Source organism: Hakea prostrata, chromosome 4 (assembly GCF_041222555.1).
Source record: "Hakea prostrata isolate BN-2017 chromosome 4, UWA_Hpros_2, whole genome shotgun sequence".
Taxonomy (NCBI): Eukaryota; Viridiplantae; Streptophyta; class Magnoliopsida; order Proteales; family Proteaceae; genus Hakea; species Hakea prostrata.
Window position 1 is genome coordinate 18,597,014 of NC_142603.1, and position 25,293 is coordinate 18,622,306.

At 36.9% G+C, this 25,293-nt stretch overlaps 1 protein-coding gene and 2 non-coding genes across 5 annotated transcripts; all 3 read left to right on the plus strand.

The window, feature by feature from the left end:
- The first annotated feature begins 5,382 nt into the window (after positions 1-5,382).
- Positions 5,383-5,500, plus strand: LOC149018309 (U5 spliceosomal RNA). The gene has a single exon (XR_016173306.1). It is a non-coding gene; the product is annotated as a U5 spliceosomal RNA (small nuclear RNA).
- A 5,327-nt stretch (positions 5,501-10,827) lies between these two features.
- LOC149018310 (U5 spliceosomal RNA) lies at positions 10,828-10,946 on the plus strand. The gene has a single exon (XR_016173305.1). It is a non-coding gene; the product is annotated as a U5 spliceosomal RNA (small nuclear RNA).
- A 2,047-nt stretch (positions 10,947-12,993) lies between these two features.
- Positions 12,994-24,836, plus strand: LOC149018311 (azadirone synthase LFS-like). 3 transcript variants are annotated; one of them, XM_089152602.1, is made up of 11 exons: positions 12,994-13,334; positions 13,695-13,890; positions 14,240-14,338; positions 14,551-14,602; positions 14,914-15,035; positions 15,139-15,239; positions 15,295-15,380; positions 18,548-18,604; positions 22,525-22,570; positions 23,343-23,422; positions 24,297-24,836. In XM_089152602.1, exons 1-11 carry the CDS (start codon positions 13,203-13,205, stop codon positions 24,385-24,387), a joined length of 1,062 nt encoding a protein of 353 aa, XP_089008728.1. In that variant the 5' UTR covers positions 12,994-13,202; the 3' UTR covers positions 24,388-24,836. The 3 variants fall into 3 exon arrangements, with proteins under 3 accessions (XP_089008728.1, XP_089008729.1, XP_089008730.1); XM_089152603.1 differs by having other exon boundaries at positions 15,322-15,380; positions 24,297-24,826; XM_089152604.1 differs by lacking the exon at positions 22,525-22,570 and having other exon boundaries at positions 24,297-24,391.
- Positions 24,837-25,293: the final 457 nt, after the last annotated feature.

Here is a 25,293-nt window from a genome sequence, read left to right on the forward strand (position 1 = left end):
AAAACACTTTATTTTTACCCTATCCCTAATTCCCGGTTTTAGTTTTTAGTTTCGTCCTTCACTCTTTTTCTTAGATTTACTTGTTTTATCTCTATTAATATCACATTCTATCGACTGTTTGATCCAAATGAACTTAATGAAATAAAAACAAAAATGGCATGGGTTCGTTCGTACTAAAATTGTATTGTACTAAATACCGTGTTTAAACTGTTTTTCTGCACCAATTTAATACAGAAACCATACCGAATTGGGAGTCCATATCCTCACCCGTCGGGGAGCACAGACTGCTCCCCGACGGCTTCCCAACCACACAAACACGTGTGGCTCACATGTGAAAATTTGAAGTTTCTTTTATTTTTTTCAAAAATTGTTTTTTACCTGTGGGCCCCACGTATTTATGTGGTTGGGAAGCCGTCGGGGAGCAATATGTACTCCCTTGACGGGTAAGGGTGTCAATTGCATATCGAAACCGTTTAACCGTATCGAACCGCACCGTACGGTTCAAAATTCGGTACGATTCCGGTTTTAGGTACTCATACCGTTGGTACGTACCAAAACCGTACCGAATTGGTACCGTACCAAATTAAGGGATATAAATTGTAATTTCACAATTAAAACACTTTACCTTTATCCTATCACTAATTCCCTATTTCAGTTTTTCGTTTCATCATTCATTCATTTTCTTAGATTTAATTGTTTTGTCTCTATTAATTAGATTTACTTGCTTTATCTATGTTAATTTCAAATTATATCGATTGGTTGATCACAATTTCATTAGGATCTTAATGAACTAATAACAAAAGTGACATAAGTTCATTCGTACCAAAATTGTATCGTACTAGATACCGTGTTTAAACTGTTTTCCCAAACCGATTAATACCGAAACCGTACCGAACCGTTTCTATACCGAAACCGCACCATACCGTTTAAATTCGGTACGGTACCAACTTTGAATACTGAAAACCAGAACCGTATAATGTTTGAACTCTAAATCTTTTCGGAGGTGGACTCCGACCCCAGCAATAGGGCCACATCTGACGCTTTTGTTTTACAGGTCATCATCAAGGAGATCTAAGGGCTAAGCAGATTGTGGACGCATCAGGTACACACTTATTGTTCGTGAACCCATAAGTTTTAACCTAGAAAAGATTTGAACTCTTAATCTTTTTATTTATCAGATATTTATCTATACCCATTCCACAAATATCATCTTGCTTTTATTCTCGGTGGGTATTTTATTTTACCAAGGAAAAAAAAAAAAAAAAAACACTCCGTTGACGCTATTACATAAAATAGCACTATTTTACTTTGGAGATGGGAGACCTCCGTTTTTGATCGACAAATGCATTTCTTTACAGACCTTAATTAGTCACGTTTCTTTTAGGAGTTGAGTCCAGATAAGATAAGTGAGACTGAGAATGATGATGTGTCTTCCATTAAATGATATTCATGATTGATATCAAAATGGTCGTCTTTGGTGTTAAATACTTTTCAATTTCTAATAATAAGGTTCCCTGTTAAATTAAGCACTTGATTATAAACCCTTTGTATTTTCTTTTCTTTTTGGCAAGAAATTGGTATAACTCAAGCAATGGAAATCCTAGTCCAAGATGGCGTTTCCAAGTAAAAAGATCTACCTGTCTGATTTTGATTTTAAAAGCTTAGAGATAAACCAGCAGAAACCACTGAAGTGGAGATGTTCATCTTTTATATATTAACAATAGCGGTGGCGGTGGAATAGTGAGATCATCAATTGGAAGACATTTTGATTAATTGATCTCAACCGTCTGAAAATTTCGATGTCTTCTCATGATCTCTGGCTCCAAACCCAACGTCTTCACAGTGTTCTTATAAATAGAAGAACCAAATCCATCTGCTTCAGATCATATATTTGTGTATCTAGTCTCAGATCCTTCTCTATATCTCCTTGATTCTCTTGCCCTTGTTCCTGCAAGTTACGTCGTATTGCATGGCGGCAACAGCATCATCGAAGTCGGAGGAGGTGAGAATGTGGAGTGGGTATGGGCAGAATCTGATGGAGATAGATGGAATGTTTGATCTTGGATTCGTTCTTATCCCACCTGATCAGTTGGCACTGGAGGAGATCACCTCAAGTACTAATGGAACTCCGGCGACGGCGCCACCGCTGCAGCCGTCGGCTGAGTGTCTGGTATCTAGTATGCCCACGGTTGTCTCTTCTTCAACTGATGTTTGTCCCGTTTGCATGGAAGAATTAATCCACCACCACTTCCAATCATCACCATCATCAGCAGCAGCAGCACAAGCAGCAGAAGCAACAGAAGATCAGGGAAAAGAAGAAGGAAAAGGTAGATCAGGAACAGCAAAACAGATGCCATGCGGCCATATCTTCCACTTCTCTTGTATCTCAGCTTGGCTTTCCCTCCATCGCACTTGTCCTCTCTGCCGCCACCTTTTACCCAACTGAACCATAATCTTGTATTTTCTAATGGCCGATTTATCTGTGTTTTTAATTCTTGAACTTGTTTCCAAGATTAATCATTTCCACTATATTTTGGTGGTGATCCTGTTGTGATTAAAGATTTAGCAATTGATACTCAGAAACAAACCTTTTTTTTATTAGGGCTTGTAATGCTATTCTCATATGTTTTTGGCTAGATTCCTCTTGTAAATAATCATCTGGGCCTTTTTTTTATTTTTATGAGAAGAAAAAATATATTACAAAGAGATCATAAAGGTTCATCCGTAGCTGTTCAGTGTTCACTGCAGAAGCTTTGATCCAACTCTAGTGCTAGCATCTGTGATAAGAAATATATCTAAAATAAAATCCTTTTCTGTATGGCCCTTCTACGTTGTAAAACAAAATCCTTTTATTTACATGATAAAATTTCGTTTTAAAGTCTTAAGGGCCTGTTTGGTTACATGAGTCTGGAAACTTCAAATCTATATATTTCAAATTTATGGAATTATAATTTATAAAATTAGATGTTTGGTTGTGGTATGAAATTTGTGGATTCATCCTAAAAACTATTTGATCGACGTGATTTTTGTAAATGTGCAAATGTATAGTTTTTTTGAAATCTCAAAATTTCACCCCCTTACCTATAAATTTCAGATTCACATTTTTAATGTGAAAATATGAATCTCTAGATTTACAATCAAACAGGTATAGTTTTCAGATTCATGAATCCAAATTCATATAACCAAACATGCCCTAACAGATGTCCACTTGCAAATCCTGTCCATCACAATGTTGCATTAATTGATGTTGACCGTTTGGAGTAGATTTTTTTTTTTTATTATCCATTTTCATTATTGGTTTTAGGTCTGTACAGTGAGAAAAAAGATGGCCATCTGGCCTATCTAGGTGACATATGTTTGAGTAAAGCAACTAGACTCAAAACCATTGATCTGGATTTTATTTTATACGTTTTTATCTTTCATATGTGAGGAAAACATAATTTAAATTCTTTCTCTGAAGGAATTGACTTAATTGATAATGATCTAACCCTTCTTAACAAGACGTTATCATTCTTGGTGATGCATGTAATAGTTTCCCTCTTTTCTTTTTCTTTTTTCTAGTAAATTGATGTAAAGCATCTTGGAGAAAAAACAATTGAAAATCTGAACTCTTTGAAACGGGAGGATTTCTCCTTGATTGTTTTAGACCCGGGATAGCACTGAACCAGACACTCGGTCAGGACAATTGCCGATTGACTAAGGCAGGGCGTTTCTTACGCTGGGCTTATATGACAACAACATTTAAGATGGAAAGTCAACTCAAAGCATGATTGAGCGGGACCAACAACAAGGAGACATAATCTCAGGAGAAACAACAGCCCTCGTCGAGTAATCTTATTAAATCCAGAAAAAGTAATACATACACTATAAAAGCAAAGACTCACTCCTCTGGTAAGCATCCAATACATTATGAACATTATCTTGTGTAGCTCTTGCACGGGATCTTAATCTGTTCATTGTTTGATTTAGCAATTGGAGGTGGTTGCCCGACATACAAGCCGGCCGGCGTCTAACCTTTCTTACAGGACTCATCATTTTGATCGTGAGAAGTGGCTTAGTCGGAACTAAAAGTATAATTGTGATATATCACTCTTATTTAAAGTTGTGAATTTAAAATCTTCTCTATGCCTAGGGAGATAGTCAACTCATTCCCCCTGCCCCTTTGGATGGGCAACAATGGATGTGAAAATAATCCTTGTGCTCCTTTGGATGGGCAACACGTAGCTGCTCGATTCTTGTACCGGCCACGTGTCACCAATCTAAAGAGGCGGGGGATGGGGAGATGCTCTCCCTGGGTGGAATATCCGTTTGGTGAATTTGACCCACCCCGCCCTTGTGGATTTGCAGGTTCTCCATTTCTCTTTTCGCACTTTTGTCCCCAATCGAAAGGGAAGAAAGAAAAAAAAAAAAACCAATCGGTGGAAGATTTCTCCATATCTCTAGCTCTCATTTTCTCATTCTCTCCATCTCTCTCTGTTTCTTGCTTTTTCCCCAACTGGTGGAAGGTTCAACTCATTAGAAAGAAAAAAATAAAAGAGAAAAAGAAACACCAGGTAGGTAGATGCGAGATTCAGTAGTGCATTCGGTAGATCTGAAGGTTTTACACAGGAGCTAGAAGTGTCTCTCGTAGATCTGGAAGCTTTGCTGCTGCGAGAGCCTCGTGTTGCTGGTCGTCATCGGTGTGTCTTCGACGTGGCTATCGTTTTCACCCTTGTGGCGTGTATTTCCGTCCTTGGAGCGTGTTTGTGTCCGTCTTTGTGGCGTGTCGCCTCTTTGGGCGTTTGTGATGGAGGATACATATGTCGTTTCCTTGTGTTTAATTGTTGATGTGGTTAGTACAACCACTATTCTAAGGGCTTATTAGGCTCGACCCATTCCTTAATCGGGATGACCTTGTCTATTGCATGTATGACATTTGGTCAATTTTTATTCCTTGGTTCGGACCGAATTTAGTGTTTTTATGCATTTATCTTTTGTATTTTTGTATTTTTTTTGTTATGTGTATGTATTTCTTTTCAAGTTCATGAATGAAGTTTTTCAACTTCCTAAAAAAAAAAAGATAAATTTGATTGGCCAAAATAGCCCTAATTAGGATTAAGGTTGAATCAAGATTAGTGAGTGCTTGATTAAGAGCGGATCACGTCAAAGCGGTTTTCCAAGCCAACACCAGATTAGGGTCGAATGGGCAAGTTGGAAAGAGTACGTGATATAGAAAATCAATAACTTTCTTATTGTGAGTATATATATATGAAACGAACCAGCCCAAACTGTACAAGTGTAAGCCAAAAATCTGACGGCACTTGGTCCCATATCGGTGGAAGTTGGAACGAAAATGCTGGAGCGGTGTATATATTGAGGTTTTCTATTAATTAACAAATCACGCAGCCGTGTGGTAAGCACAGAGCGAACTATTCTTTCGCCTTTTACTAAAGAATACCGTGTGCTTGCCACTTTCAATCGGCATACGCCAATTTTTGGAGGGTCTCTCTCTTGGAGTGGAGCCCTAAAATTCTGTAGTTATAAAGAGATTTCTTTTGATTAACGCATAATCTGGCTTGAACTATGTGGTACGTAATCGTTCATTCATTGTCGGCTGATGGATCCAAGTGGGTTTGAACAATTGAGAAGAAAGGTACATTGTGTTATTATTTATTATATTACACATTCTGTAGTATTAGATGAAATAACTGGAATTGCGTTTTTGCCACATGAAATTGTATTTGCAGCTGGGTGCTTGATGATATGAAATGGTGTATTTACAGCAGTGTTTGTATGACCATTGGTTTCAATCATATGCCCTATTCCCAAAAGGAATTGCCCGTGCTTACCATGTAAGATAGTTTCTTATATTCCATTTCATGGTGTTTGGTTAGGGATGTAAGTGGATCGGATTCAAATTTGGTTATTATCGGGTAACCAGGGCTGTTTGCAATGGCATTGACGGGATTCACGCATCAGGAGTAGGAGTAAGGGTGTCAATTTGTACGGTTTCGGTAATTCGGTACGGTACCAACTTTGAATACCGAAAACCAAAACCGTACTGTACCGAATCTAAATGGTACGTTACGGTTTCGGTATTTACAAAAACTGTTCGGTATGGTTTCGGTATTAAATCGGTATAGAAAAACGGTTTAAATACGGTATCTAGTGTGATACAATTTTGGTACGAATGAACTTATGCCACTTTTGTGATTAGTTCATTAAAATCCTAATGAAATTATGATCAACCAATCGATATAATTTGAAATTAACATAGATAAAGCAAATAAATTTAATTAATAGAGACAAAACAAGTAAATCTAAGAAGAGGAGTGAATGATGAAATGAAAAGTTGAAAATGGAGAATTAAGGATAGGGAAATGTTTTAAGTGTTTTAAGTGTAAAATTACAATTTATATCTCTTAATTTGGTCGAGTACCAATTTGGTATGGTTTCGGTACGTACAGACGGTATGAGTACCTAAAACCGGAACCGTACCGAAGAAATTCGGTTTCGGTACATACCTTACCAAATTTTGAACGGTACGATTTTAGACGGCGCGATTCGGTACGGTTAAACGGTTTCGGTATGCAATTGACACCCTTAATCAGGAGATCGATCGTGCAATTAAGCCCTACAAAATCCTTTCTAAATCTTTGTGCCCCTAAGATCATCCATTCTTGAATGTTAGCTCTTCCCCTTCTTATTCTTACTATTATCATTTTCCAGCAACGATCAAGCAACTCCATAGAGCATGTTAGCACCATAATATTAGGTTCTGAACTAACGCTTGCCTTGTTCTGGCGCTGTCAACGACTATAATCATTTTTTGGGCGAAAGGATGACAATTCTTCATTCATGGACTAAAATATTTTGTAAGGCCTTTTCTTCGTTGGGTGAGTCACCCAAAAGCGTCGAGAGAAGGTCCTATAAATTTTTTTTATATGATCAGCGGTCTCTAACTGAGTAGCTAGAGATGCTACAAGCAAATATCATATAGACATGTTCTTATACAAATAAAACTATCTTGTTTTCACATAAATAAACGATTTTCTAAACTAAAAAACTAAATGTAAGACCGAATTCGATTTGTTTATTAAACATGTTGTTCGAATTTGAATTTGATATCCGTTGGATGTGTAAATTTATAATCAAATTAGAATTGTTTAATTAATCAGATTTTCGGATAATATCTGATCCAAATTCAAAGTAATTGGATGCATAAAAATATTCGGAATTCGAATGCAGTTGTAAACTCATTCTTGACTATAATGGTGTACTGATAGTTTAATGTAATTAGTTACTATTAATGATTTTTAATTAACGTATAATGATGTAGTGCTCAAAATTAAACTTTAATTGGATACAAAAGTCGTATACGGAAAATATTTGCTAAATATCTAATTGAATAAGATAATATTTAACTTAAAATTGGCGTATCCAAATTTGAATCCAATCCTTAATCGAATCATCCGAATTCAAATCTGAATCCGAAAATATCAAATTTAAATGTTCTTAAGTGGATACATATACAAATTGAATTCAAATTTTCAACTATCCGGTTACATCCTTAAGTTTGGGATGCTATGAATAACCTATATGTAATCCATAAAAACATCATACGCCAATTTTTAGAGGGGTCTCTCCCCCTCGGATTGAGACCCTAAAATTCTTTAGTAATGAAGGGTTTTGAGTGTTACATGATAAAAATAATTACACGATTTTTTATTTGACACTTGTTTGAGTGGTCTTCCTTGTTGTCTTAATGAAAATTACTATCTTCTTCATTTTAACCAAATATAGTGGAGAAGAGAAACTTGTTGTTATCCCTGACTCTTTCCTTGCCTCCTCAGCAATCCATTCTTCCTCTTCTTCAATAAAGTAGTGGTTCACAATGTGGTTGTGAAGCAGTACACAGGATATGACAATCTTTTGAATTATGAAAGAAAACTCTGCTTGAGTTTTCAATATCTTAAAACGTTTATTCATTAGACTAAAAATACTTTCTATGACATTGTTTAACTTTGAGTGCCTCAAATTAAACAACTCTTTTTCATTTTTGGATTTTTGATTTCCCATATTCCATTCCTTGAGATGGTACCTAATATTATGATATCACCTAAAAAATCATCTCTGGTTGGCAAAACCAGCATTCGCAAGATAATATTTACCAACAAGAACTACAAATTTTCCATCTCTATCTCTATGAATAGCATTATCCAAAATGCAAGAGTTAGATGCAAACCTTCCTAACCAGCAAGTATATATATAAATTTTTTGTCATAGTCACTTGCAACTAAAATGTTTTGTGTAATAAGATGCTTCTTGTTAGGAAACTTCTTATGTTATTCAATGCGTACCCATGTTGGTATATGAGATCCATCAATGGCTCCAATACAATTTTGAAGGAGTAGAAGCTCTTATGGTTGTTTGTTATTTTTGGATGTCTGATGAAACTAGGGATCTTGAGAAGCAATGGATACAATTTCATCATTGCATCTAACACTTTATTAATGTTTCGACTCATTGTCTCCAAAGAATGCTAAAAAATATGCTTTAAAGTTACATTTTTAATGTAATGTCCAACACAATGCAGAAACATAGTCACTTGTTCCTCAACTAATACCAATTTGTTATCTTCTACGAACCCTCTAGTATGCAACAATGAACCAAGTTATAAAATGCTTTTTTGCTCATTCTTGTTTGGTCACGACAAGTACGCTCGGTGCCACCAATCATACGTTGAGTCTCAATAAACCCACATCAATCATCTAGTTGATATGGTTCCCTCCAAAGGTGCTTTCTTATATACCAGTCCGATCCATTATGATGACAACCACAGTGACCACCATAATAATTATCAACTAAGTGCGGTTGGGGAAGACATGCACGATTTCTTAGGTTAACCATGTTCAACAAGGTGAGTATTAGATCAATTTGGGCATGAGATGTGATTAGAGTAAAAATATAAAGATTAAATTGGACATAGATCTTACATGAAACCAAAGAATTATCAATGGAGATCTACAACTAGGAAAGAGATAGTAAAATGAAGTTCTAACCATTTGAACCTTCTACAATTCTTAGAGAATGTATTCGTAGAGCATTGAATGGGATTAGCATCTGTTAAATGTCATTTCTCAGCCATAGAGAAAATGATGTCAACCATGGAACATAGTCACATCCACATTTGTTTCTTTCATGATGATTTTGTGGAAATTTTAAATGACAAATCCAAATAAAATTCAAGTTGGGTTTAATTAAATTACTTTCATATCTTCTCTAATCATGCCCCCACTGTAGAAAAACAAGACATTAGATAACAATTAGCTAAAAACACATACAAAAATGATCTCTCTCACCCCTTCTTATTCTTCTATTTCATCTCTCCCCTGACTTTTACCAAATTTATGTGACTTGCTTACAAAAATTAAAAAAAGAAAAAGAAAAAACACTGATAGATAAACCATTGACAAGTTTAGAAGAGGCTTTAACTAGTGGAGAAGCAGTTCAATGCTCGAAAAGTCTGTGATTTCCCTTTTCAAAATATATGTTAAAACACCTCTCACAAGAATTGAGAGGGAAGGGACTTCATAAAATAATTCATTAAAAAGAAAAGTGTATTGAAAAAGTGTCTTTGATGGCATAAATTTAGATTCTGTTAGTCATTGGTTTCTTTCAAGTACGACGTTTTCGTTATTCTTATATTGCTTTTTATATGCATGCTAATACACAAGTCACCTTTACCAAAAAAAAAAAAAAAAAAATACAAGTCACCTAATAATGGCATATAGTTCTACTCAATGTGAGGCATCTTAGGTGAACTACAAAGGCTTTTTGTTGAAGATATACTTTGGTAGAAAGCAAACTTGTTGATTCTTTCTAATGTACCTCTAGCATGCTTTAAAACATTAATTATTATCCTATATTTTTACGTTAAGATGGCTTCAGATTGTCTCAAACTTGGAAGAGCAGGACACTTCTCAGTTCAATAAGTCTAGAATAATTTAGTACTGGCATACAAACATATCTTTTATAAACTTTCATTTTCTGATTGAAATTTAAGAAAATGAATGAGTCTGTGCCTTATACAATTTTAGCAACCGTATTTAATGTTTTATGAATATCTATAATCCAACAATGGTTAAGGATCAATAAATTAGTCAATATTAAATAAAAATTTCACATCAACACATGGATCACATAGAGGGTGAAAGTTCAAAACTACCAATGGGCAAATGTGCAACTCAGACTGCAAAAAAAATCATACATATATTCTATAAGTATTGGGCATCAGAAACATGACTACTTTTTCTTGAGATTTCATGGACTACGGTGTACAAAACCATCATTTGCAAGTATTGGGCATCATACTTTTTTTACTAGAAATCCTTCATAACTCTAGATTTAATAGCTTTGTTTGTAAATTCCAACATATATTCTAGCTTACACATATTATAGCACTGAAAGAGATAGATTAGAATTGGCTCTAATTAGGATTAAGATTGAATCAAGATTAAATGAGTGCTTGATTAGGACCTGGTCATGTCAAAGCCACCAAATGTTAGATATTTGAACCACTTGGTTTCCTAATTATCCTTATGCTAATGTTCAGTTTTGGGGTTTTCCAAGCCAACACCACCAGGTTGGGGTCGAATGGGCAAATTGGAAAGAGTAGCTGAAATAGAAAATCAATTACTATCTTTTTATGAGTACAAGAACCAGCCCAAACTGCACAAGTATAAGCAAAATACTTGATGGCATTTGGTCCCATATCGGTTGGAATTGAGAACGAAAATGCTGGAGCGGTGTATATACAGAAGCTTTTGTGTATTACCCAAGTCACGCAGCCGTGTGGTAAGCACAAAGCGAACTATTCTTTCGCCTTTTACTAAAGAATACCGTGTGCTTGCCACCTACGAACGGCATACGCCAATTTTTGAAGGGTCTCTCCCTTGGAGTGAGACCCTAAAATTCTAAAATTGAAATCAATTTATGCTTTTAGATTCTTTAACTTGGATGCAAACGAGAGAGTAGAGGTTCTGTGTTTCATGCGAATTACCTTGTTTTGATGGTGTTAGTGTGGAGTTAAGGTCCTGTGAGGGTGAAACAAGGCCGGATTGGGCGGGTTATTTAATTAATCTTACCTAATGCAGCTCGTTAGTTCAGCCCAGAAAATCTCAATCGAGGCCCAAAACTTAGCCCACCCTGATTGACTTCGATCAGGGCTAGGCTGAGCTTCTGGGCTTGCTGTAAAAGTGACCCTAGTTGGCCCTGTTTGGCCTAGGTAGACCTTGACAAACCCCCCTTTGACCCTCAATTATGTGCAGAAGAAGAAGAAACTAAAAAAGAAGATGCACTCTATCAATGGTGGATTAGAGGTAACTTTGCTAAAGCAAAAAAAATCACTAGAAAATCAGGATAAAAACAGGGTTGACTTGGGCCAAGGCCTCAATCCTAATCCGATTAAATATCGACTCATGTCTTGCATTAGATCATTTCTATTTTCCCCTTCAATTTGAATAAAGAAAAGGACACCAACTAAAAGCCCTTTTTGTACTCAAAGGTGGACAAGGTGAGTTCGGATTGTTATGACCAAAATTTATATTCTTTTTTTTTGGTAAACAACACTTCATTCACATAATTAAACAAAGTACAAACACACTTGCATGAGAACACAAGGTTCAAATTGAACCAAGGAACGGCAAAAGACCAACTGGCGTACATGCAATAGATAGGGTCACCAAGGGTAAGGGTTGGGTCAAGCCCAAAGTGCATCACAGCCACAAAACCCTTAGAACAAGAACACCAAAACAACACCAACACCCTCAAAGGAAGACAACTTCCACGCCTCAAGGGCGGACATAACACCCACATAGGGGGACAAATTACACGCCTCAAAGCGATCAAAACCCACAATTACCGCGATGGTAGCCGGAAAGTGTGGATAAGGTTCGAGACCTCCCATCCCAGGGATGCCGCATAGGCGACCGGCCAAGCTCACCGAAAAACTGTACCGACTTGGAGTTCTATTAAGCTCGACGCGAGAAGAACTTGTACCCAAAGCGGAGTTGTCGCCAGGCACCAGAAACGCTATAACCAAAGGAGAAAAAAAAAAAAGAAAAATAAAAAATAAAACAAAAAACAAAAACAAGCGCAACCACGGATCTAAGGGGAAACCCTAGACCACGGATAACGGAGAAAGCGCCGGGGGAAAGAGGGAGGCGGAGACGGGAAAGAGGAGCAGGAGATGCCGGGAGAGAGAAATAGATAGAAACAGAGAAAAAGGAGCCAGGAGATGCCGGTATAGAGAAAATGGGAGAGAGAACAGAAGGGAAAGAGAGAACTGGAGGAGGTGAGAGAAAAAAACAGAAAGAAAAGACGGTAAAGAGCTGGAGGAGAGGAAGAGAGAAGCCAAAAAAAAAAAAAAAACCGGAGACGGGATGGAGCGGCGGAAGGAGAACAGGGGAGGCGGACACCGGGCGAGCCCCCGCCGGGCCGCGGAGGAGGGGAGCGGAGGATTTCGGGAGAGAGATGGCGGAAGTTTTTTGACCAAAATTTATATTCCTTACCTAGGTTTATAGTATCCCAGATATAATACGATAATAGCTAATACATATCCATATTGGGTATAATTGATGTGATACATGTCGATATTTCTATCTATTATATTACACTAAAATATATTAATCAATATGATATACTACTTGATACAAGACAATATCTTTATTAAAATCACTTGACTCATATGATATTCGATACCAATACTTAAAAGCTTGTTTTAATTTTATTTTTTTTTTTTTAAATCCTAACTTGGGATATTGACGGTTGAGTTTGGATCCTTTTATGCTCAAGAAATCGGTGATTGAATCCTGAAAAAAATATCCGATTTTCTTAGGGGTAAGGGATTGTGTTTCCCTCACACCTCCTCCATTATACATGGAGAAAAAGTCTCACCCCTAAAACTAACAAAATGGTCCAACCGTCAAACTCCTTTCCTAAACATGTGATAAAGTGGTACGAAAGGAGCACTGAGCACAATCGTCTCGTCCTGTACCAGCGGTACAACTATTGATGTGATGAGTGATGACTTCCGTTTCAAACTCCCAATCAATGAGAATAGCAGAACGAGTCAACAAAACCTCAAACCAATTTCAGTAATACGCTCCCTCTCTAGATAATCTGCTTCGCGCTCTCCACTTTCCAATTCAATCAATTATAAAATGGAGAGCAGCAACGATCCAATAACAGCTACTACTGATGAAGCTTTTCCTGAGCTTTCAAGTCTCTCTGTTCTTAACTGTATTGATTTATCGGCCCCTGACATCCAAAAATCTGTTTCCTTACTCAAACAGGTACGGTTAAAACGACTGACTCTCTCTCTTCTTTCTTTTCTTAGCTCTTTTGTTTATCCAAGTTCCTGGGTTTGTTTTTCTGTGCTCTGCTTTGTTCCCTCGTGAAGATATTCTTAAGCCCTCTTCATTATTGAATGACAAGGTGCATATTTTCTCATAGGAGTGGGAATTTTTTTTTAGTTTCAGATTTTTGTGTTGTAATCAGGGTTATATACTTGTTACTACAGCAGCCTAGAAGATTAACAATTTTGTGTAGACAGAAAGAAGTCAAGGGTTCGAATGTTGGATAACTAGTTACAGCAACAGATTCTGTGTTTTATTTTAAATTATACTGGCTTATTCTTTTTTCTTGTTCATCAGGCATGCTTGGATTCTGGATTTTTCTATGTGATCAATCATGGAATCAGCCAGGATTTTATGGATGAGGTCTTCTCCCAAAGTAAAAACTTTTTTGATCTACCAATTAATGAGAAAATGAAGCTTCTTAGGAATGAGAAGAACAGAGGCTATACCCCAATTCTAGATGAGCATCTCGACCCTGATAATCAAGTAAATGGTTAGTTTACAAATACACCCCCCAAACATTTAATTTTTTTTTCTGAGAAATGCGTTCAAAAATAATAACCAGAAAAGAGGGATTCAAAAATATATCCATGCAAAAAGTGATGCTTGGCGCTAGTGAAAAATGTGGAGTAAAGGAGAAAAGAATATGAACTTCTAATTGCTGTGGACATCTCACAATTTTTTTCTTTCAAATACTTTCTTTTATTCTTTGAGGTTCTCTAATTGAATGCTATTGTTGGTTTCCTAAATTTTCAGTACTCCAATCATTACATTTGGTATTTGTTAGCTATACTACAACTGTGTAGTGTGTACTTACTATTATTCTCTTTTCTGATTCTTAGGAGATTACAAAGAGGGATATTATATTGGAATTGAAGTACCAGAAGATGATCCAGAAGCCGGATATCCATTTTATGGGCCAAATATCTGGCCTGCCACAGGTACATGGTATTTGTTCCCTTTGTTAGCCTTTGTTTGTGGCGCTACTATATGTAAAGACAATTCTTTTGGGAAATTTTCATTGTTAGATTAGTTCTCTGACATGAATTTCCCCCTAATTTTCTCATCTTGTACTGGTAAGCAAGTTGAATGATGGATTTTCTATGATTCTGAATTTTTTATTGACCACTACTATATTTTTGATGCTTTGAAGATCTGTTACCTAGATGGAGGCAGACTATGCAGAAATATCACCAAGAGGCACTGTAAGTTTGTTACCTAGATTGAGTCAATGAGCAGATTTTTTTTTTCAATTTTTATTTCGGGTTCAAGATACAAGTACGTTAAATTTCTGACATGCATGGAGTTCTATAATCATTTTTCCATTTTGCAAGTAGAATTAGTTCCCAACTTTCATGTTGTATGTTTACCGAAATCCTTTTTGCAACTGTACAGGTTTTTGTCATATATTATGCAAGCTTATGTGGTTCAGTTATGAATTATTTTGAGTTTTATGAGACATACATGATATCATTGATTCTTGTTGGTGTTTCTCATCTCTTCGATATTTATACAGTGAGGTGGCAAAAAAAGTAGCCAGGATTATAGCTCTTGCACTTGATCTGGATGCTGACTTCTTTGATAAGCCAGAAATTTCTGGCAAGCCAATTGCAATACTACGCTTGCTACGTTATGAAGGTTTGGGATGACTTACAGGTTTTTCTTTTTTGTATGGATTTGTTTCCCTTTATAGTTGATGTAAGTCTCCTTATGTGACAAAACTTTTTCTCTTCACCCCTAGGTAGAGTTTCTAATCCACAGGAGGGGATTTATGGAGCTGGTGCTCACTCTGATTTTGGTTTCATCACTCTCTTGGCAACAGATGAAGTCATAGGTCTTCAAGTATGATGAAGCTGAAACATCTACCTCCTTTTTATTGTATTTCTATCTAACTTAGAGTTTGCCTTTCCAAAATAATTTGCAGATTTGCAAGGATAGGCATGCTAACCCACAGATATGGGAATATGTGCCGCCACTTAAAGGGTGAGTGTTATACTAATTTTAGGACTGAGTTTCTCTAATAGTCCAATTACAGTGTTACATTTCTTAGGTTTCTTTCTACCTTATTTTTCTTTCATCCGTCTTAAAGGTCAGTTCAATTTTCATGCTCTTTGCCTTTTTGAGTATGAACCTAAAGTTTGGTTTCTTGATTTTATAGTTGGACCAACCCATGTTTGAACCAATATTCACCAGTTTGTTTATTATATGTAAAATTAATATGTTTAATTAATTTACTTGAACTTTTCTTCATTGCTCTACATCTCCAGATATGGGTTGGACATAAGCCCGACTTCCTAAGACATCGTGTCTCAGCTTGAATTTACCTGTGCTTGTCTGTTTGCCACCCGTATTCATGACTCGGTTTAATTACAATCAAATTTGCTTCAAAGATATTTTCAGATAAATCTATTACACCGTTTTACAATTTGTTGTCTTTTGTTTTCCTTCTTTAATTTTTGTCTACAATTTACTATATTAACTTGAACAAAGTTCAATGGAAGGGTCCTTATAATTGACCGCCTATATAGTTGAGTTGATTTATATTAACTTCTGAAAATCTGTTATGCCATTTTACAATTTGTTGTCTTTCATTTTCCTTCTTTAATTTCTGGCTATAATTTACTTTATGAACTTGAACAAAGTTGAATGGAAGGGTCCTTTTAATTGACCGCCTATATAGTTGAGTTGATTTATATCAACTTTAAGAACTCTTGACTTTTCTTTGCTGATGATATTATTATTCTATCACATCTTCCCTCAACCACATTATTCTCATGTTATGTTGTTCACCATCCTTTATGGAGGGCCGAAAATAGAAGGGAAAATTTCTAAGGTGGAACTCATATTTGCAGGGAGGTAGAGACAGCTCTTGTCAGCAACCAATAAAACCATTCATTTTTGTTTCAAATCTGTCTTTCAGCATCAGCAAACTTGAGCTATACCAACTTACTAGGATTGGCTACATGGATCCAAACAAAATAATTAAGTAGGGAAAACTGCAGAAACAACAAACAAGAAGGGGTGGGGGAAAGGAATGAAGAATTGGGATTGCTTTCTTGTTGCTTCTTGCTTCAAAGGTTGATCTCTGCTGTCTAACTTGGCATTAGTAATTTAATCCTTTATTTTATCTCATCCACCAAAATGATATCACACAACAAGACCTCATCTTGAATTGTCTTGGTTAGTTCATACATGATAAGTGCAAAAAAGATGAGGTCTTACACCTGGTCTTAATATAATGCAAGCATAATTTAAAGTTCCTTGCTCTAACCTGCGAAGGATCTTACACGAGTCTTCACACCATCAAACATATCTTTAATTACATCCACTAGTTTACTAGATACCCCTCCTGTCATTGGAACATGCTGGTTTATTAAATTTGTAGACCTGTTCATAGGCTTTTTCTATGCCAATAATATAATCATATGGAGGTCTTTCTTACTATATCTATATCTCTCCATTATTCTCCTCTATAAAGGCTTTGGTCTTGGTTTTGTGACATAAAGCCAAAATGTTCTGAGATATGAGTCTCCTTCCTTAAATGGGTTTCTGTAACCTTCTCTAAAAGTTTCTTACTGAGTCATTAGCTTTATGCTCCTATAGTTATTGTAGTTTTGGATACGATCTTTATTTTTTTAGATTGGGCCTACAATGCTTCTCCTCCAATTGTCTAGCGTCTTCCTTATGTCCATAATCCTGTTAAACAGATCAATTAATAATGCATACCATGACTTTCCCAGAATTTTCCACACTTTTGGTTTGCTTGGTGTCTTCTTTAGGGTTCTGCCATGTTAACCTATTATAATGTGGGCACATGCAAGTATATGAAAAGGATAACAAAAACTTCTAACCGGACTCTAAAATTGAAACTGACTTGCAATCAAACTCTATCTTCTATTCTTACATATTCAACTCAAACAGAACTTGATAAAAGATATGCAGACTAACTTAAAGCTACTTCTTTCCCTTACTAGACCAAAAACCGGAGTAGGAGTGGTTCCATCTAGTTTGGGTTCCAAAGGTGGCCATGCTGGTCAAACCAGTCGAGTGCTACTGCATCACCCTCTGTTTATGGGCCATTTTCTCCATTGGTACTCTATAAGCAATAGCATCACATACAGAGATGCCCCCCTGCCTTCTTCGTCTTTTAGCCACTTATACTCTACAAATATTGTAAAAGACCATCCTTTTCAAATATCCCATTGTCCTACTTTCCTGATAATCATTATAATTATCTCTTGTTCTTTGAGTACATATCAAAATCTGCTCATATCTTTTTGTATGATCTTGTCCTCTATCATCGTCTTATATAACTACTCTGATTGAACCTCCCAGTTTCTCCTTGATTATGATTTTTGTAACAATGTCTTTGGTAACTGTTTTACAATACAATTTTCATTTGGCCACTTATTTTTCTGGTCTTTTCTTGAATATCTGGGGTTTTTTACAGTAGAACTATGTATTAGAAAGTTTTGAGGTTCTACTAGAAAACCCAGGGACTGTGGCAGATACCGAATCATGTAATTGTCATAGAACTTTCCACCCTTTTTCTAAACTTGAATTTTTTTCCCAAAGCCACCTTTGTAATTAATATTGTATGGAGATTGCAAGGAGAATTGATAATTTTGGGCGTGGCAGATCCTTGTTTCTAAGTTTCTAACATTAAGTTTGAGGCATCTGCTAGTCTAGTGGTCACCTGATTCCAGTATTAAGATCTCCAGAAACTCTGTGGTTTCTGTGTTGACCATGCAAGTTTTTGGTAGGTTTCTTGTTGTGATGTACGCATATGTAATTGTGTCGGCCACATAATATAAGTTCACTTGAGTCGAATGCTTTGGTCTTTGATATAAAGCATTCCTCGTGTTTTGTGGGCCAATATTCTACATTTTTAGACCATTATTGATAACTCTGAGTACAGTCTTTTAGTGTCTGTTTATTTTTATTTTTCTCTGGTCATGATTCTATATTCCCTCCTTATATATTATGAATATATGAGTGAATTATTGTAAAGCATATTATTGAGTAGAAGTGTGATGATACTGCCATTAAACCTCCTCCTTCCCCCACCCCCCCAATATAAAAACACTTCTCTTCCCTCTCTCTGATGTCACTGCCATAACATCTTGTTATCTCTCTTTTCCATACATCAGAGCATTTATCGTAAACCTTGGAGACATGTTGGAGCGTTGGAGCAATTGCATTTTCAGGTATGCAAACCTTTTTGTGATTATGCCAGCCAATGTAGATAAAACAAACTGTTGCTCCTTGTGGCAAACGGTTGTAAGAAATGAGTAGAAATGATTAGAAGGAAAGACGTTGTCTCCAGCTATCTATTTCATTTGTGCATATCTGTAATCCTGGTTTTGGATGAACTGGATCATTGGGCACCCAGGTTTAAGAGCCATGGATGGGGGAGTTAAAAGACCACTTTCACTACTGATATATCTCGTTAAAGTGCTTAGAGTATGTTATGATGCATAACATAACCATTTTTCTTTTTTTATTGAGGGGGGGGGAGAGAGAAGTAGAACAGGTAATGCATCCACAATTGGATCGATAACAATTATTGAGTTGATGCTATTTTCATGAATGCCATGGCAATAGACTTGCTAGGTCCATGTTATAGAGGATGTTGCACCCATTTCACTAGTCAATTTTTTTCCTAAAATGTTCATGTCATAGGAATTGAGTTTTTTGAAGTCTCTAATGGGGGCTGGTAAGCATGATACTTATTAGTGTATTCCTGTCATTCTCAAGAATGCCCCATCAGCATGTAGGTCCATGTGATGGACAAGTTTTAACCTAAGAATGATTCTGTTCAAATTTCATCCCAAATTGTGCAGCCATGAACCCAAAGTTTATGCACAGCTAATAAATCATAAACAATGCCATTGACCTCTACTAGTATGTAGTTGAGCTTATGGTGTCTTCCTATTTTGAGCCATGTCTCACTTATGTGGCCTCATTGAATTTGGGTCAATTCTTCCAAAGTCTTTTAAGAGAACCTACTCGTATGGGGTGAATAGGTTGGTTTTAGGGGAAAACAGTTAGGGTCATATGGTTTTGTAGTGATCTCTCAAATGATATCTACGGCATCAATGGTACTTAGCTATGGGTGGATCTTAGAGATATGCAGTTAAGTTTCTTGCGATGAGTGTTAATGTAATGGTTGTTTTTGGGTATTGTCATTGTTGACACCTTACCGGCAGTATCCCTGCTGTAGGTGTGGGATATAAGTCCCAAAAATTCAATCGGCGCTATAGAGGGCATCTTGGGGAGTAATTATGCCCTCCATTTTGGTAGAAAATCTTACTCTGCTTTTGAAAGATAAATTGGAGCAATATTGCTGTATTTTTTTGTCTTTTCAAGAAGTCTTTTTGAGAACTAGAAAATACTAATGGAGAACTGTATGAAAGAGGAAAGAATGACCACACTAGTGCATTACCAAATGCTCATAAGCGATGGCAGAGCTATGGTGTATTATTATGATCTGTATACATGCTTGATTGCACATCATTAGACATGCGAATTATCTCTAAGGGGTAATCACATTTAGAAAACCTTCTTGTTCTAGTCATTGTTTTGTTCTTGATCATATTCAGGAAAGCCTAGACTTGATTGAATGGTGTTTCCATTCAGTTCTTTTCATTATTGAGAAGGCCAAGGCCTATTGCAATTGGGGATTGAAGTCCTAGCCTCACTGAGGTGTAGGTTGAAGCAGGGTAAGCGATATCTTGGCTATAAGGGCAACCTTTTGTATTGGGACGTGTAATAAACATATATGAAACCCCAAGGACATTGCTTTTTGTGATTACCAAAAAAAAAAAAGGACATTGCTTTTTGGAGTAGCGTTTAGCAGTGAGGTGAACCATGTATGTTGTGTGCCACACTACTTACTTTTATTTGCAGAACTCTAATCCCTGTTTTGTAGAGTGGGTTAGCAATCTTGGTAGACCTCAAGTGGTGTGAGGTGAGATTGCAAACAACATTGCTGTTCAATTTGCAGTGGGAACTGAGAAACTGATTCAACCCGCCTCTCAGTTTAACCCAGTATCAGTAATAGGGAACTAGGGTCTATAGGGTTAGAATGGGTTGAAACTTGGAGTGTATGTAGATAATGATATAGGGATATAACCCTCATGCTTGGTTGGGCTTGGGTGGTTTTATTAGAAGATGTGAGCATCCTTGTTTTGGGGTTTCTGAGTGTACAAAAATTTAAGAAAATCTCGAAATTAGCTGGTTAGAATGCTCAAACTAGGATCTAACGTTCTAACCTCCCCCCCCCCCACCACCCACCAAAAAAAAAGAGAGAGAAAGAAAACAGGATCTAGGTCACTAGGCCAGGGATGATGTGCCTAAAGAGTGGACAGATCAGATGGTTAGATTGTTGTAGATTTGACCTTGAATTTTGGGTGTGTTGGGAAGCTAAAGGGGGATGGGATTGCCTACCAAATGCCTGGATGGGAGGTCTTATGGATACTTGGATAAAATGGAATGGCTTCTTGAAAGCTGTCTGTTCAGCCATGGTCAGAATTTTGCTTGAGTTGACCAGGAACCTCTTGGACCTTCTCTGACAATAGTTGTCATAAACTAATAGTTTTAGCAGCAATATAAACATAAAAGCACTCATAGCTTGAAGGGAAAATAATCTATTAATCAACTGTAGTCTATTCTAAACAATTGGGGGGGGGGGGGGTGCTATTTATAGTCTTTACATAAGAAGTCGTGAAATTGGGACTTAAAAACTTTCTTGAACTTGGACAATAGCTAACTTACTCTAACTAAGGCTAAGCAAGCCTAATAGTGGGCTGCATTACATGACTTGAATGCTGGAAAACAAAGTAGACTTCAAATAAAAAACTAATAACCTAAATGTCCTTGTTATTCTTGAATTAAAGTTGGGCAGATTACTAAGCCGCCACTGAAATTATTAATGTTGAAAAAAAAAAAAATGATACAATGGAAGAACAGAATGACTTGAGGTGCTGTTGGTCAGCAGCCCTAGCAGCTGGGAAGCAGCCTAGGGGCTTTGCTTGAGCTTCTAAGAGCAGGGCAGCAAGCCTGAGGGCCCTAATTAGGGGTTGTGGATCTGCATAACTCCCTCCTCTCTAAAAGTAAGAGCAAAATCTAAAATCGCATGCTCATATTGGGCTGCAATGTTGGTGAGGTAGGAATTCCCAGCTCTGTATTTGGGACCCAGCTTCATTTATTGCAGACGGCCACAAGGCTAAAATCATGTCTTGTGAAATTTCACGGGAATTAGGTAACTTTCATTTCAGATAGGTTTCTAATTATTTATTGATAGAATTTATTAGTAATTCTGGACATGACTGTAATAATGGAGCTCAAAAGCCTGGATGTTTTGGATTGAGATTGCCTGAATTGTATCCCATAAAGCCCTGCTGGGCTATTTTGCAATTATTCTGGCTCCTTTTCTTTGAGAGTAGATGGATCCAGTATTAATTAGTAGTTTATTGTATTGACTTGTGCAAAAATTTCTTTGTGTAGCATCGCTTACCTTCTTTATTTGAAGTCCCTCCCTAAAGTTTAGGCTGAAACCTTTATACAGCTGCTCCTTGGGATGACTCAATTAAAGGGCGTACCCAGTGCCGAAGCTCCCACACTGTGGGGTCTGGGGAAGGGACTTTCTAGGCAGCCTTACCCCTACTTTGCAGAGAGGCTGATTCGAACCTGCGACCTCCAGCGCACAATGGAGAGACTCCACCATTGCGCCAGGCCCGCCCTTCTTTGGGATGACTCAATTGCTCCATTTTATTTAGTCTGGCAGTAATCTGTTGCATCATGGTTTTATAGAGTTCCACGTTAAGGATTTTACATCTTTGGGGCCTGGGATGCTATTTATTGCTTTTGGATGGTAGGTATTACTTTTTAATGCTTTTGCCTCCCCCCCCCCCCTTCCCTGGAACTCTGCTTGTGTGGAAGTGTTTGGCACTGGTTTTGCCCTTTTCTGTTAATTTCAGATTGAAGGGTAATGAAATCTGCAAATCTTAATGATCAAGATCAGTTATCATTTTGTTTATTGTTATCATTCTTGATTTATATATCCAATAGTTCTAATAATTATGAATCAGGTAACATGGAGTCCATGGTTTTGATGTATTTTCAGGTCCACTTTGCATCGAGTATTAGTTAATGGTCAAGAGAGATACTCAGTAAGGCTCCCCTTGAACTTTTGAATGTTTAACAAGTCAACAGTCTTTGAGGATATTTGCCTTGATTAGGTCATTATTATATGAATTACACGTTTTTCACCATCATTTATACTCTGCCTTGAATTTAAAAGGCATGTTTGTGAAGCTTCTTGTAATGAGGGGTTGGAGTTTATGAGCAGGACCTTACTGAAGTAGTGCTAGCCATGAAGTCCAATGACCTACGTTAGCCTGTTTTTGAATGTGATGTTCACAATGAAAGAAGCGTACCCAATGTTCAAAACATCACACCTAATGGATCTGGAGGATTGAATTTCAATATTTAGTAGTGCCTGTTCAGTGCCTATTCGTCGGGACAGGGAACTTCATCCAGCGAGATGCCTGCCACTTGAATGAATGTTTGTGACCTAGTTAGTACCAGCAATACACCCTCAGAATAATCTGATGACTAAAATGTTCTTTTGCCCATGCGAGAAAAGTCAATTTTTGTAGATCTTCGAAAGAAAAAAATAAAATTATCGCTTAGCTGAGCCCCCCCCCCAAAGAGAAAGGTACAAGAGACTTCTCACATGTGTCACAGTACAGCAACTTGACTGTTTTTTTGATTGAAAATTTACTCTTCAAAGACTTCTAAAGCAAGCCTGGCATTTAAAAGGTGAATCTCTCAGTTGGGTCTTAAGTTTTGGCTATTCCTTCAAGGCTATTTTCTTTAATGATATTTAATAGAAGGAAACTGTTACCTTCTGATTACTGATCTTCTTTCTTTGTGGACCAGATTGCATTCTTTGTGGAGCCTAACCACGACTGTCTTGTTGAGTGCTTACCTTCTTGTAAATCAGAAACAAACCCACCCAAGTAAGTTACTGCATGAACACATGGAAGCTTGTCTGGATACATAGAAAGTTCTATATTTTTGGTAAAAAATCATAGAAACTTAGTTTAATTCTAGGGTAATCCAGGTTCTGGAACATGTAGATCTGGGTAGGGCTGCAACAGGGTGGGGCTGGGCCGGGCTTTTGCAATCCCAAGCCCAGCCGTATACATTCTAAAATATAAGCCTATTCCCGCCCTGATTGGCCCTGTCTTTGGCTCTGGCCCTGATTGGCCCTATCCCTGGCCATAGGCCTAATTGGCCCTATACTTGGCCCTAATTGACCCTATACTTGGCCCTAATTGGCCCTATCATTATCAATGTTCCTAATTCATTGAGATCAAGCATCAGGGACAAAATTAGGACCAAGATTAGGGCTAGAATCAAGGCTAGGATCAGGGCAAAAAATCATGGACGGGTTGAGACAGGCCCAGCGGGCCAAAGAGTAATCTCAGGCCTGCCCTTGGCCCTAACCTGCCCTCAGGGCCAAACTTGCACCCCTAGATCTGGGCTCAGGATGCAAATTTTTGAACCTATATACTATATACTATATCTAGAACATAACAATTCCATTATGAACCTCTTGTGGCAATGCATTTGAAAATTTATATCTCATTTACAAAGAACACAGGAGCTGTCCAATGATTTCTTCCTGAAATGGTCTATAGTTCTGAAGGCACATTACTCAGATCCTCATCACTGTCAAGAGTCTGAAGCATTATCTTTTCGTACTTGAATTCTCAAATGGTCTATCAATGGATGAATGGATAATGTTAGTAGATAGCATAAGTTAAGCTGTAATGTTTAATATAGGTATATTGGAGACATTTACCTACTGCTCTGTTCTACTTCTACCAGGTTTCCTCCTGTGAAATGTGTAACATATCTGAGTCAGCGTTACAAGGACACCCATGCAGACCTGGGCTTGTACCAGAACAATCAGGATTAGTTGGTCATGGTGCAGAATTTCTGGAAGAAAAGAATAGGCTTTTGGGAAAATCAATCTGGAAGTGCATTGCTGAAGTATCCAGTTACAAATGTATGTGCCATATATAATGTGAAAGAACAGTGTAAGTTAATCATTTGAAGTCCACACAGAAGGGTTTGGTCTAAAATTCTTGATATGAACATCAAATATTCTGTGATACTAACTAAATCTAAAGGTTCAAATGGAAATGAAAAATGCACAGGAGTACCAGGAGGTACTTGAACTATATAATTAACCTAATTAACTAAGAGAACATAAATTACTAGTCTCTCTAAAATCACAAATCCCTGGAGGATAAGCCAGTAGTGTGGGATCTAGCAGACTACAAAAATTCAAACAAGAAAGAACACAAGATGTATTATTAAATAAAGAAGGGATTGTCAAAAGGTATAAATCATTAATAATTCTCTGTAGAGTTTATAGTTAAAAAAGATTCAAATCCGAGGAATGCTGAAACTTAATTATTGCATTTGTTTTACACTGAAATTTTGGCAATTATTCCCTTTTGAGTTAATTTTATAATATTCCTACCTTGAAATCTAAAAAGAGTTACTTAGACTAAACTTGCATCTGTTATCAAATAGGTTAAAAAAAAACAACTTGAACTACGTTTGGATCAATTCCCAAATTCCATCGAAGCCTTTAGTTGTGATCTTCCAAACAAGAATTACTCATGTAAAATTGGAGGATGGAGATTTTTAAAAATTAATCTAAACAACTCAATCTAATGCAAATATTACAATTAAAATGTCCTAAATATAATTATATGGAAGAAATAAAAGATAATAACCTAAAGTAATTATCAAATCGCTACTCTTGAAATTACCTACAAAACAAAAGAAAAAGAGATTAGTTAAATAATCAAAG